The following is a 14556-nucleotide window of genomic DNA, read 5'->3' on the forward strand; positions in this document are numbered from 1 at the left end:
AGAAAGCAGATACCCCATTTTCTCTAAATTCTGACACTCTGTTCATACAGCAATAATATTGCCGAACGCTCACTGACTCTCAGAGAACCAGGACGGTTGAGAGATTCAGCAGCAGATTCCGCAATCTTTTCAACTGTGAGTGTCACTTATCTTGTGTGCATATCTATATCTGACACCCTTTTTCTAACCGGTTACCTTCGCAACAAATTACCAAGCCTCGGTTCTGTATCTTTAAACTGTCATAACAAGCAGCAATTGCAAAAATTACAGATTCATAATACATATTTATTTAGCAAAACTGCCTATGTCATATTTGAAAACATCCGGACTGCACCAGTGTAGAATAATTTCTCCCTGGTCCTATAATCTGTGAATTATATTTCGCTATCCGACTTCCCTACCACAAAGATAGGCACAGTAAACCGTGATTCAGACACAGGCTGACATTCAAATACAAGCCGCAACTGTCTGATCACTGTGTTTTCCTATCAGATGACCAGTGTGGTCTATACAAACAGTTGAATACAAATTTATTCTATAAAATTATAATTACTCAACTGTTTATCTTCAATGTTGTCTGTCTGTCTGACACAATTATTTTAATAGAATCATTAAAAGTTAAATTTTATAAAAAAAATATCTTTGACATATATTTTGACAATTTAAAAGAGTGCCCCCAAACAAAAAAGTGAGTACTTTTCCTTCTTTACTTTCGAGCCTTGCGAGTCCCTCAAATGCCACCTTGCAAATGTTGGTCCGCCCACCCCCTCGCATGCCAGGTTCGTTCGTTTAACATCACATTATTCGATGGTCGACAACCATCAAATGATCCGGTGAGTGCGCGCATATCTAAAGTGACTCTGAGGTCACTTAGGTATGCATGCATATTCGAGAGGAAGTGGGTGGGGAGCTGACATCTGTTGATGTCAGCTGCCCGCCGCCGGCACCCACATCACGGTGTGATTTCCACAGGAACGCTCAGCATTTTCATGGGAACGCCCATGAAAACGCTGGGCATTCCCATGGGCGTGACTATCCGCCGGCCATCCCACGCACCAAGTCTTGGATGCGTGGAACAGTCTGTTCGCCGTGGCCACATGCACCTGGTATATGCCCATGTGCAGAAATGCATGCGCAAAACTAAAACATCAAGCTCGCATACAAAATCATAGGGGACACACTAAGTAAGGAGCAAGAGCTTGTCTCAGAGGAATGGGTGCACTACCCACGGAAAGTTCTCAATTTAAGACACGAGAGCTGGAATATTTGAGGGAAGAGTTCCAAAAACTGGTTCTAAGTAAAAGTGTAACAGTGAAGGAGATTTCTAAACTACGGAGGCGAATAAAAGACCTGGACAAGAGAATTTTTAGCTAGTCAGAGAACAGTGACTAAGTACAAAGATGGAAGAATGGTGTACGAACCAGTCACGTTAATAAAGAAAAGGCTATCAAAGCTGAGAAGACTGAAGTAAGGACTAAAAGTTCAGCAAATGAAAGCACTCTGAGACTCAATGACATTGACTCACTCTGAAGGAAAGGGTGTGGGCAAAATTGGACCATGACCTTGGACAATTAGTCTGGACAGAGACTAGGTGTTAAAGGTGCCAAGAGCTGAGCCATAAAAGGTGGAATTGTCCGTATAGGCCAAGACCAGTGAGGACCAGGGTGACATCTAGTCTAGGCCCACAATGGTGCCACCAACATTTAATGGAAATAGATTCCAAGGCCGATTAAAACACCTGGGGCATGTACTTTTGGGAGAGTAACTTGGCACCCATGTGTATGGGCCAAGGGTATGTCCCAAAAGTTTGTCAGCCCAAAATAATTGGCTCACAGGCTCCCAGGGGTAGATGGGAAGTGTGCATGGACTGGGTTCCCAGACCAGGTCTTATAGGCTTCTAAGCCCAAGTAGCTGCTTCATTAGACAGCACCTGGCTGCTGGGCTTAAAGCAAAGTCGCTTCAATTAGTCAGATCTAATGATGGCAGATAGGGACAGATGTATCAAGCTTCAAAAGTGATAAAATGGAGAGTGATAAACAGTCAGCCAATCAGCTCACATGTCACAGGCTCTGCTTGAAAATTGTCAGGTAGGAGTTGATTGGCTGGCTGTTTATCCCTCTCCACTTTATCACTTTTGAAGCTTGATACAATTGTCCCTTAGTGTCCAGATGATAGGACTACTAGGGTTAGTGGGGTGAGAAGACTGGGGCACTAGTGTCAGGGTGCTGGGACCTGAGGGGTTCCTGATTAAGTAAAAGGGAGTGAGGCAGGGCCCAACGTCCCTAGTTGTTTGTTTGTCTCTTTGTTTTTTGAGCCACCTGAATAAAAGGGATTTGTTTTTGCACAAGCCTGGAGTCGGTTGCTGAAGTTTTGTAGCAGAGCGCATTATAGAAAAAAACATGTTAAGATATATATATATATATATCTTATCTGTTGTAAGGCAGCTTTGTAAACTGCAAAGAAAGGATCTAGATTAAATGTACTAAATAAAAACATATGGGGCCTGATTTAGATGTGGTGGAGTACCGGGGAGTCCAGATGTTTGGTACTTGGCACATACGCCGGACCCGTACTGCGCACACTTGGTCACTTCCTGTAGTTCCATTGTCCGACAGGTTTCCGTGTGGCTCATCAGAGGTGCATTTTCATCCTAAATGTTAATTCTACATAATTTTCAGTAAGCATTTGATCGGATAACAAGACATAAATAATTCCATACCTTAAAATTTAGATTTTGATTATTGGACATTTCCACTTGTACTTCATATAACAGGTCCTGAGACACATCTGAAGCATTCCACATTAAATATAAAGTTTGATTTTCAGTCCTAAACACACTATTGATGGTGGGTGGTCTGAGCTTTGCTGGAAGAAGAAAATATTTCTGATTACAAGTTTATTATTTTATAACAATATTGTTATATACTGTGATTACAATACTCCCAATACAATTACTAATTCAGCATGCAGCTTATACGTATAGCTGTACGTATAGTGCCTGGTCCTCGCTTTATGTACATGGCCAAAAATGTTGGTAAGGACACAAATATTAACCCCTTTAGTGGCAATCCCGAGAATTTTCCGGGCACTGCCTCAGTGCCCAGTCTGGCAAGCCCGGAAAATTCTCGAGATTGCCACTGTTTAGAGCCGGGAAGCGCTGCGGAGTTCAATCGCTGAACTCAGTGAGCTAAAGTGCTGCCCAGCTCCCTCCCCTCTGCCGCACCTCCTCCTCCCTCCCCTCTGGCTTTTCTATAGAAGACTCCGGCGCCGGCTTATGATAAGCCGGCTGCCAGGAGCAGGGACGGGGCGGTGGGGCACAGGGCCGGGCAGCAGCTGATTGACAGTTCAGTGGCACTGCCCGGACCCAGGGAGGCAGTGGTGTTTTTTTGTTAGGGAGTGCTCCCCATTAAAAACTCACCCAGTGGGGAGCACTCCCTAAATAAAACCCCACCACTGAAGGGGTTAATTCTGCTGCTTCAGGTTTTATGATGACAATTTGCATATACTTCAGAATGTCCTGAAGCGTGATCAGATGAATGGCAATTAATGGCAAAGTCCCTCTTTGCCATGGCAATGAACTTAGGGCCCCATTCAAATTAGGGGAAAGGGCTACGTTTGTGCAGCCCTGCCAATTATCGATCGGGGCTGAATCGGAGCCTCAATCTCAAAAGCAACATTTGCGCTGTATTTCAGCCCTGCCACAAAAGCACCCGCTGAAGGCGAGAGTGTTGATGTGGACAAGGCGGATGTGCGGTTTCCCAGCTCAAGCTTGAATAACCCCATAGTAACATCTGACAAAAAGGGGCTAAAAACACTGCAGGGTTATATTTTGTGAAAACCAACACTTGTGTCATTGTCCAAATTATTGGCCATGACTGAAAATTCCATTTTCCATTCAACAGAGTAAAACACGATGCGGTTTATTTATTTGAATTTGGGTTTTTGTATATTTTTTAGTCCATTTTAGGGCCCGCTTTTTGGGTCCTGCCATGTGATGTGCCCGCAAAGCACAATGAAGCTAGGCACATGCTGGCCATGTTTCGGGCCGCAGCAACCCTCCACCCCATCACAACTCAAAGTGAGATGAGACCGCAGTTTAAAAGTGCTCCACAAGCCCTTTAGTACATACAGGTGAAAGTAAAATAATGTGAATAGGGTGTGATATACACCCCGAACACGGTTATGTGCCTGTGTATTTGCCATAACTCCTTGTAACCACCCCTGAACAAACCATGACTGCCACTCACTTTGCCAATAAGTCCCCACTGTGAGAGACCGTCACGGCACACGCACAGCGCACCTACGCAAATCGTTTTAGTAAAAAAAATATCCTGCTCATCCCCAAAACTGTGTGACAGTAACAACATGCTACGATCATGGAACTCCATGCTGATGGTGCGATGTCTCTATGGCAACAATCATTGTATATCTAAAATAAAACATACCTATGTTGTTGACATGTATGTAGGAGATGTAGGGTTTGACATTCCTTGATCTATCTGTTACCACCATTACAAGACAGCTGAAATCAGTAAATGCCTTATGTAACTGGAATTGGCAGCCAACAGGAATCTCATTTCTATGGATATAACTTTCACAATTCCTCCCTGTGTCCAGCAGCTGATCAAACCTGAAATGCAAAGGCATGAATTGAACAGAGAATGCCACAGAGTGGATTACAGTGTCATTAATATACAGTACAATCACACACTTAGGGGGTTATTCTGGTTGATTTGCTCGGATGCAAATTCACATTCTTGCGATTCAACCAAACCCCGCCTTGCGAAATTTGGCACGCCTGCCCACCATTCGCACAGCGCCTATGTTCACACTGCGAATGGATGTTTTACATAAATGGTCGGCGACCATCAAATGATGTTGAATGTTCACACTGCGAATGGATGTTTTACATAAATGGTCGGCGACCATCAAATGATGTTGAATGTGCACGCAGATCTAAAGGTGGCCATACACACGCAGATTTATCTTCAGATCTGGCTGATTGGAACAAAAACCTGGTTATGGATGAGAGCAAATGACAGTTGACCATTTGCTTGGAAATGCTGGAAAACTGACAAACTGTCACTCATCCATAACCATGTTTTTGTTCCAACCAGCCAGATCTGAAGATAAATCTTACTAGTGTATGGGCACCTTTAGATCTGCGTGCACATTCTGAGGGCAGTGGGCGGGCAGTTGACATCCTGTGATGTCAGCTGTTCTCATGGGAACACACAGCGTTCTCATGGGAACGCCCAATAAACGTGGGCGTTCCCATATGCTAATGGAACGCCATGCCGCCCAACGCCTAGCAGACACAAGCACCAAGTGCATGTATAGGTGCAAAAATGCACATGCGCATAGACGAACAAAACGGCCGCATGCGAACGGACCTGAATAAGTTCCTTAATACAGTTGGAACATTACACTCTGCTACACGTCGTACCTGTACAGTAATGAGTGATTGAAGTATACTGCATTTTCCACCATACTTACTGTGTTGGCTGTTGGACTCGTGAACAATCTCTCTCATTAGTTATCCTACATGGAAATAGAAACAGTTATGTCACATAATTAAATAATAAAATATATTTAGAATATGTTAATGACAAATGAAGACCAACGGTCATCTCGACATTACACTTAAAATAATAATTGCACTTTAGGTCTGATTCATGTTTGCAACACAGCCTCAGATCACCATCGAGAACATTGGTAGCAATTCCTGCCAGGTGGGCCATAGGATGCAGACATGGATCCATGGGAGTATCATGTAGTTGTGTAGGCCAACTTGTGTGCTTGTCTGAGGCATGGGGCAGAAATGGATGTCTGTTTCAGAAGGAACTTTTGAACCTTACATGGGATGGGTGCAAGTGACGACTAATTAAGATAACAATGGCAGCTGTGGACAGAAAAACTGTGGTTGTCATGACCATAGACATTACGGACTCACATAGTCAGATGGATAATGGCAGTAGTATACTTTACGCAGGATGTATCAAGTACTGCCTCTTGATTGCATTACACCCCGCCACTGACTGCATGATTAGCATTGTTTGGTAATGACAAATGCATGTATAACTGCCATTCTGATAAGAACTGTATTTTGGGATTAGAGGACTTTGGGGTTTATGACCTGGGAGTCCTTCTGATCATAGTCATATCTAGAATGGTCCACCCATGAACAAGGAAGCATATAAGGGTGCATGCTTTGCCCTATTGCAGTCCATTCAGGAACAAGGAAGAATATGAGGGTGCAAGCTTTACCCTACTGCAGTCCACCCAGGAACCAGGAAGAATATGAGGGTGCACGCTTTACCCTATTGCAGTCCACCCATGAACAAGGAAGAATATGAGGGTGCATGCTTTGCCCTATTGCAGTCCACCCATGACATGAACAAGAAAGAATATGAGGGTGCATGCTTTGCTCCCACTACAGCTCCAGTAACGACCATACTTACAATGTTTGATGTTGCGAACAGCTCCAGTCACGTATCCTACATGGAAATGGAGAACAAATGTTAAACCTTAAAGTAATGATTGCATACACAGAATATGTCAAGTCTATATAAAGACCAAGAGTTAGGTTTACTAAAAGGTCTGATATGTGTTTTTGGGCGTCTTTCTGTCATTTTCACAAACCAACCCAGACGGCCATGTACAAAAAGCAAAATTGATACAAAACAAACAAAAGAACCTAACTTGCTTGCGGCACACGAAGCATAATCCCTGGTACTGTAAGTGCGATTATAAGGAGCTACAGATGCCAGGATCAGGGGTAATTGGATAGCCCCCGGCGAACTATTACCTGCAGTCAATGACTGTGGGCAATTAGAACTCCACAATATCCTATTCAACCAGGAATGAGGAAGCATATGAGGGCTAATACTCTGCCCCATTACAACTCCCAGAAAAAATAAAATAGTCACCAGACACATAACTTTCATACATTACATTATTCTGAATTTTCAGATACAATGCTGTGGAATGCAACTGAGGTGAAACTTACTAATACAGTTCACAGCCAAGTAGAAGACACTAGTTAGTCACCTGTAATTGAAGCTTCTTTGTATGTATTCCTATGCTGATCTGTGCCTATAATGCACGATGCTTACATTCCTGCACCTACCATAACAAGCAGGCGCCTCCGAATCAGTGGAGGATATTAATCCTGCAGTCTTTAGTAGCAGTGCCACTGTGGGCTACAGTACCTCTTCCAATTGAAGGGGATGAACATTAAAATGTCTGCCGGCAGACTCCCGTCGACTCACCTCTTCAGTTCAGAGGGGTGATCGGCGGTTCCAGGTGATTGCGATGCCTCAACTAGTTTCGCCAGATAACTGGCTTCCTCAGGATGCCGGTCGCAGTAACTGGTGCATCTCCCTGTTCTTCCTTAAATGGTGGAGGTGTGGGCGTTACTTGTGTTACTGGGTGTGGCTTCAGTGGGCACAGCTAGGGTGGGCGCGCCCTGTGCTAAATGTCCAATCGGCACTGCCGTCTCTGGCGCGTAAGTAATGCAGCGTCAAGACCTGGGGCGGGTGACGTCACTCCTGCCCGTAGCTTCTCCCTACTTCTGCCCTATTCAAGGCTGTGCTCGCGTTCTCCGCTGTATCACTGGGTGGTGCTTGGCTGGCGGCCTTGAATAGGGTGGAAGTAGGGAGAAACTACGGGCAGGAGTGACGTCACCCGCCTGCCCCAGGTCCTGACGCTGCATTACTAACACGCCAGAGACGGCAGTGCCAATTGGACATTTAGCACAGGGCGCGTCCACCCTAGCTGCGCCCACTGAAACAACGCATCTAAGTGGTGTAGGCACGCAATGAAGCCACACCTAGTAACACAAGTAACGCCCACACCTCCACCATTTAAGGAAGAAGAGGGAGATGCACCAGTTACTGCGACCATCCTGAGGAAGCCAGTTATCTGGCGAAACTAGTAGAGGCATCGCAAGCGCCTGGAACCGCCGATCACCCCTCTGAACTGAAGAGTAACCTCTTCAGTTCAGAGGGGTGATCGGCGGTTCCAGGCCGGCAGACATTTCTGCCAGGCTGTCTGCCGGCAGACATTTCCATGTTCATCCTCTTCAATTGGAAGAGGTACTGTAGCCCACAGTGGCACTGCTACTAAAGACTGTAGGATTAATATCCTCCACTGAGTCGGAGGACCACTGTTATTCCAATTCAGGACGTACCCCCAGTGTGTCATCCCATACCCCACCGACCCTATGTTTGTGTGTACCGGTATTAGTTAAACTTTTATCTCTTTATTTTTTTTAAGTATACCCCCTGTTTTTTATTAGAAACACTGCTAATTCTTGTCCTACTTATGCATAGAATTTTCTATATGTCTATACATTGTATTATAGCAATATTTGTATCTTTTACGGTTTAATAAATGCCACATATTCTTTTTTCATAAAACGTGTTTATTCTTATATTCTGACTGGAGTCAAACGGTCCAATCACACTTAACATACATTCGTACGGGTCTCTAAGCACAGAGTGACACCCCCTCACTCCTTCCATTACTGTAAAAGGTACTGGTAGTGTACCTTACACTTTCGGCTAGGAGAAACCCCCCCCCCCTGTCCAAGGCGCAACCTTCCCGTACACCCCACCCCCATGGTGTCCATGTTGACAGACACAGTCTGTTTGTTTTTTAAACGTGTTGACATTTTCCTGTATTGACACTTTTTCATGGCAAGCTTTTGCTTGTGTCGACCTCTGTCATTGTCAACCTAGCCTATGTAGACCATTCTTCGGTGTTGACAGACTCACTGTGGACCACCAGTGGTCGACCTAGTGATTGTCGACCTAGACATTGTCTATCATCAATACCATTACCAAATGCATTCTATCCGCAATGTTTTTTAGTAGTAGTCACTCTCCTACAAGTTCTGATCTCCACATTTCCCAGAATGCAGCCATGATCCCTAAAGTACAGAATGGTGCTCTCAGTTCTAGCAGGCTGTTCAATCAGCTGGTATGGGCCTATACAATTAACATAGTGTACAATTAGCTGCATTCACTATATACGTGCTTCTTTTCAATAGTATGAAAATTCTGCCTAGATTCCATTGATATTTATTTGGTGTAACTCCTATTTATGCAAAAAAATATTTTCATACCAACCAATAAAGCAAGCTGTAATTAACATTAGGAGGCTGATCTTCTCCAGGTTGCCATGTGCACTTCACGTAGTCCTGATAGTACCAAACACAGGAGAGATTTCTTACAGATGTTCTATTATTGCCTGCAATTGAAAAAAAAAGTATGGTTATACATATATGGTATTTATTTCTATAGTAAAACATTTCCTCAGTAGACTACAATGCATGTATACATACAAGATGACAACATCCCAATATAATAAAACACCAACTAATTGGTTTACAGTACAGTATGTATAATTTTCCCTTGTCCTACCACCATTTAATCACAAACATCAGAAAAATCTACTACTATAATAGTATTATTGTTTATATGTGATTTACTTTATGTAGCGAAAAGTGATTGGACCCTCCTGCAGCAGGAATGTGTTCATACAGGTACAGATGTAGCCAGGGGCTGGCTGGCAACTTTCAGCCTGGGGGGCAACACAAGCAAGTGGCCCACTACCATCACCATCGTTTCACCACCCAACCCTCTCCCCTCTATGTAGTATGCAGCAATTATTAAACAATCATTCCCCTACACATACAGCCCCGAAACAGGGACAGTGCAAAATTTTACACTGTAATGTCCATTACACATAATGTCACACACCGTAATGCCCATTCCACATAAAGCCAACACCGCAATGCCCAATAAACATAATGCCAATTAAACAATGCCCATTACACATAATGCCAACACCGATATGCCCATTACACATATTGCCGCACACCGTAATGCCAATTAAACAATGCCCATTCGGCCATTCCACATAATGCCAACACCACAATGCCAACAACTTAATGCCCATTACACATAATGCCACACACCGTAATGCCCATTCCACATAAAGACAACACCGCAATGCCCATTAAGCATAATGCCAATTAAACAATGCCCATTACACATAATGCCAACACCGATATGCCCATTACACATATCGCCGCACACCATAATGCCAATTAAACAATGCCCATTCCACATAATGCCAACGCCGCAATGCCCATTGCACATATTGCCACACACCGTAATGCCCATTACACATAATGCCCATTACACATAATGCCACACACCGTAATGCCCATTCCACATAAAGACGACACCGCAATGCCCATTAAGCATAATGCCAATTAATAAATGCCCTTTACACATAATGCCAACACCGCAATGCCCATTACACATAATGCCACACACCGTAATGCCCAATAAACATATATTTGCCTGCTTTAACCCGTGGAGTGGCACTGTTTGTTCGAGAGAGAGAGAGAGAGAGAGGGAGAGAGAGAGGGAGAGACACATATATACACACACACACATATATACACACATGTAAAAGTCTAGGCAGAACAATGTACTTACAGTGTTTCCTAGCAGGGTCAGCTTGAGCTCAGCCTCCATGAGCTCCTCCAGGGCCCCCTCACTGCATGCAGCATGAACAGTTCCTTGTACCTTCCTTTTGCAGGGCCACCCACGCTCCTGCCGGCGGCCTCCGCAGGTTAACTGTAACCCGCCTCCCCTCCCCCTCTCGGCAGCCCTAGGTAAATGTTCGTTGCCTAGGGGTTCCTCCTTTTAAACAGCGCGCCAGCGCTACCCGAAGCCGCACTTCCGGGTAGCGCTGTCTGCGGCGCGCTGTCATTCTCTGACAGACACTAGAGGTACAGTAGTACCTCTAGTGTCTGTCTCCTCCTAGGCGGCGGCCATTTTTGGAGGGGCCGTCGCCATGGAGGCCTGTGTGCGGTAGCAGTACCCGACGTGCGGCAGCAGGGTAATGATTATGTCAGTGCACACAGTCGGCCCCGGCCCAGACCAGCCACTACATACCGGCCCGGGGGGCATGTGGCATCCTGCCCCCCGGCCCAGCCCGCCCCTGGATGTAGCGGGATTCATCTTTGCAGGTGATGGCGTCGCCATCGCCATCCCCTGCCCCGCCGCCATCTGTATGCCGGAAGGGGTCACGCGCGCACGAGGTGCGCGCGCGTCCCCTTCCGACGGTGCTGCCCTCGGTCGCCCGGTGCCCACACCGGGCGACCGCACCCCCCCCCCCACAGTGGCCAGAGGTCCCCCTCAGCCCCCTCGAGCGGGAGGCGGACAGTATTGCGTCCGCCTCGCCGCCCGGATACTGAGACGCGCGTGCGTGGGGGACGCACGCGCGTCTCAGTCAGATAGAGGCGCCGTGTTGCTGGCGATCCGCCAGCAGCATGCTGCTGGTGGATCGCCAGCAACAACAAGGCCCAATACATCTGTATAAGGTGGGAAGGCTCCTAAAGATAAATAGGTACTTGTTTCCTCGCACGGCACCACCGATTTTAATTGTATGCAATCGGGTTGCAAAAATCGGGTCAATCGCATCGCATGCAACCAAATTGCATGCGATGCGATTGACCCGACCGACTCGATTTTTTACATTGGAACCAATGTTAAATAGTCCCTGAGACCCAATTTTACATTGGCCCCAATGTTAAATGCCCCCCAGACCCCATTTTTCATTGTATGCCCCCCATTGTTAACGCCACGATCAACGTGAACCCGAAGCGTGGCGAGTGCAGTGGTACGCGTCCTCCGACCTTTTCATACCCCCACTATCCACGTCGGCGTGGCGTTGATTTTATATAGTGTGGCGAGCGCAGCGAGCCACCGAGCCCGAAGCGTGGTGAGCGGACGCGCATTACTTCAGACATATTACGCGTCCCCTCGCGGGGCTTGCTGCGCTCGTCACACTTCGGGCTCGGTGGCTTGCTGCGCTCGCCACACTATATAATTTCAACTCCACGCCGACGTGGATAGTGGGGGTATGAAAAGGTCGGAGGACGCGTAACGCCGCCCCACGCGGGCTCGCCACGCTTCAGGTTGGCGTTCATCGTGGGGTGGCGTTAACAATGGGGGTGCATTTGACATAGAAATTACCCATCAGGGTGGGTATACAATCAAAAATTGGGTATGGGGGCCATTTAACATTGGTTCCTATGCAAAATCGGGTCCATCGCATTGGTCGCATTGTATGCCATTATAATGGCATACAATGGACCCGATTTTACATAGGAATTTAACATTACATACAATGCTTACAATGTAAAATCGGGTCAGTCGCGTCGCATGCCATTATAATGGCATGCGATGGACCCGATTTTACATTTGTCTGGAAACCTAAAAAAAAGCCAGAAATCGGGTCCCATCGCATACCTTAAGTTAAGGTATACGATGGGACCCGATGGGCGCCGTGCTAGGAAACAAGTACCGATAAATATTTTGTCATTAACCCTTTGAGTGCCATGTGAATTGTAAAAATCGGTGTGAAATTTTCCAAACAGTTGTATTCATCATAATGACCTGTAATGTTTGCCTTATATAGGAAATATAATCTTTTTTTGCACAACATTTCTTGTTTGAATTGATATAATACATGTAAGTGATGTTGGCATTTTTAACGGAAATTCTGCACATCTCTCACAGAGATGTTGGTACTCAAAGGATTAATGCGTGGAAGAGGAATGGTCATTTGCAGGATTGCAACTTATCCGGGAAGACCCATGAAACTGCAACCTGGAGAGTGCTGTCCTGCGTTGTTCCATGTATACTGTACAATGCGCACAAGTCAGAAATGGTCACTGTCCTGTCAGTTTCAAGAAGATTTCCAACATCTATAAGAGATGTGCAAAATATCTGCTAAAAATGACACCATCGCTCACACTTGTTATATAAATTCAAATAAAAAAGGTGTACAAATCAATTCTATTTCCTATATAAAGGAAAACATTATAGGTCATTATGATGAATACAAATGTTTGTTTGGCAATTTTCACTCCTATTTTGACAAATTCACCGTGCACTCAACGGGATAACTATTCAAGAACACTCTGGCCTGGACTTATTCCTATTAACAATGACATTAAACACACTATAACCAATATTCCAAATATAACAGATAAAATCTAACTATGGCCCTTATTCTGGTCGGTGCGGTAATATCCGCGTGCGTTCGTGCCGCCGATGTTTTGTGTCTGCGCATGTGCAGAGGCGTCTCTGCTCATGTGCGAGCGGGGCGTACGGCCAAATCCCGCATGAAATGTGAACACTACGAACAGGGGGTGGAGAGGGGCGTGAAGGGCTATTTGGGCTCATTACCATATGCTTACGCCCCGCGTTTCATGGGCGTTCCCATGCAAACGCTGGGCGTACGTATGGTAATGCGGCCGTGACGCACGTGTAGGGGGCGGCCATATGACATCGCCGGATGTCAGCTGCCCACCCAGATCCCTGCTTTTGCACGGAAAAATGTCCGTGTGGTCTGAGGTTGCGGGAGCTGGTGGAGCACTCGGTCCTGCATTCGATGGTCTGCGACCATCGAATGATGGGGGAGGTTCCCTGATATGGAGGAGGCGTATTCCGTGAAAAATACACGTGCGGTCCGTTCGGCCAGCTTATTACCGCGAACGGACGGAGTTGGCGATCCGTATGGAAGGCGGGGTTTCGCACGCACGGTCCTGGCCGCATAATCGGATCCGGCCGCACCGATCAGAATAAGGGCCTATATAACATAATAATAATCCAATCCATAAGGTATTATCAATTAGTGGCTTACCTGCTGCCAGCTGTGTCTTCAGACGCACTGGTTTACTTGTAATGTTGGAGATGTTACATTCAGCTTGAACTTCAAAGATAATATCACTGTTTAAGTGCAAAATTCCAAACTTTTCAACACAGTCTTCAAAATACGCACATATTCCTCTCTGCACTGGCTGCAAAATAGTATAAAGGCAATGAGTTCCGGTAATGCTACAAATGCATGACATTTGTTGTATGACTTACTGTATCTGTGGAATAGTCGGCTAGTAAGACACTGTGAGATCATTTCTTTTGTTTAGTCTACAGAAAATATCACACTGCTCAATACATAACACTGTGGGAGGGAACCAAAAAACACAGAGTCTAGAATAGGTAATCTGGCTAACTTTAATACTATGACTAGGCAGCAGTGGCCTAACAATAGCCCTGCAGACCCTGTGGTGGTGGGGGGGAGGTAAGTGTGGGCGCCGGGGGTTTGTGGGGCTATCACTGCCATCAGTACCTGCCTTACCCCCCACTACTTGCCTCCGCCGGGACCCACAGATCTACTTGTTTGCGGTCCGGGCGCTCTTAGTTAGGTTAACTGGCTTCCAACAAAATTAACCCTAGAATGTCTGTGTGTGCGTGTACAAGTGGTAGGGAATATAGATTGTAAGCTCCACTGGGGCAGGGACTGATGTGAGTGTTCAACTATACTCTGTAAAGCGCTGCGGAATATGTGTGCGCTGTATAAGAAACTGGTAACAAATAAATATAATACAACAAATCCAAATACAATTTAGGTAAATCATAGACCTACTTATTTTTTTTTGCATTAACCCTTTGAGAGCCAATATCCCTG

General features: G+C 45.7%; 1 protein-coding gene across 4 annotated transcripts in view; it reads right to left on the reverse strand.

The window, feature by feature from the left end:
• The window catches only part of LOC146035865 (interleukin-13 receptor subunit alpha-1-like), a 55588-nt gene that overhangs the window by 14397 nt on the left and 26635 nt on the right, over window positions 1-14556 (reverse strand). For all 4 annotated transcript variants that reach the window (XM_083159555.1, XM_083159554.1, XM_083159553.1 and 1 more), the window contains exons 3-8: window positions 13732-13888; window positions 9132-9252; window positions 6462-6497; window positions 5497-5541; window positions 4446-4630; window positions 2720-2865 (exon numbers count right to left, since the gene is read on the reverse strand). In XM_083159555.1, the coding sequence (XP_083015681.1) occupies window positions 2720-2865; window positions 4446-4630; window positions 5497-5541; window positions 6462-6497; window positions 9132-9252; window positions 13732-13888 (690 nt within the window). The remainder of the gene's footprint in view (window positions 1-2719; window positions 2866-4445; window positions 4631-5496; window positions 5542-6461; window positions 6498-9131; window positions 9253-13731; window positions 13889-14556) is intronic.

The sequence above is a fragment of the Crinia signifera genome, chromosome 9 (assembly GCF_055691185.1).
Source record: "Crinia signifera chromosome 9, ASM5569118v1, whole genome shotgun sequence".
Taxonomy (NCBI): domain Eukaryota; kingdom Metazoa; phylum Chordata; class Amphibia; order Anura; family Myobatrachidae; genus Crinia; species Crinia signifera.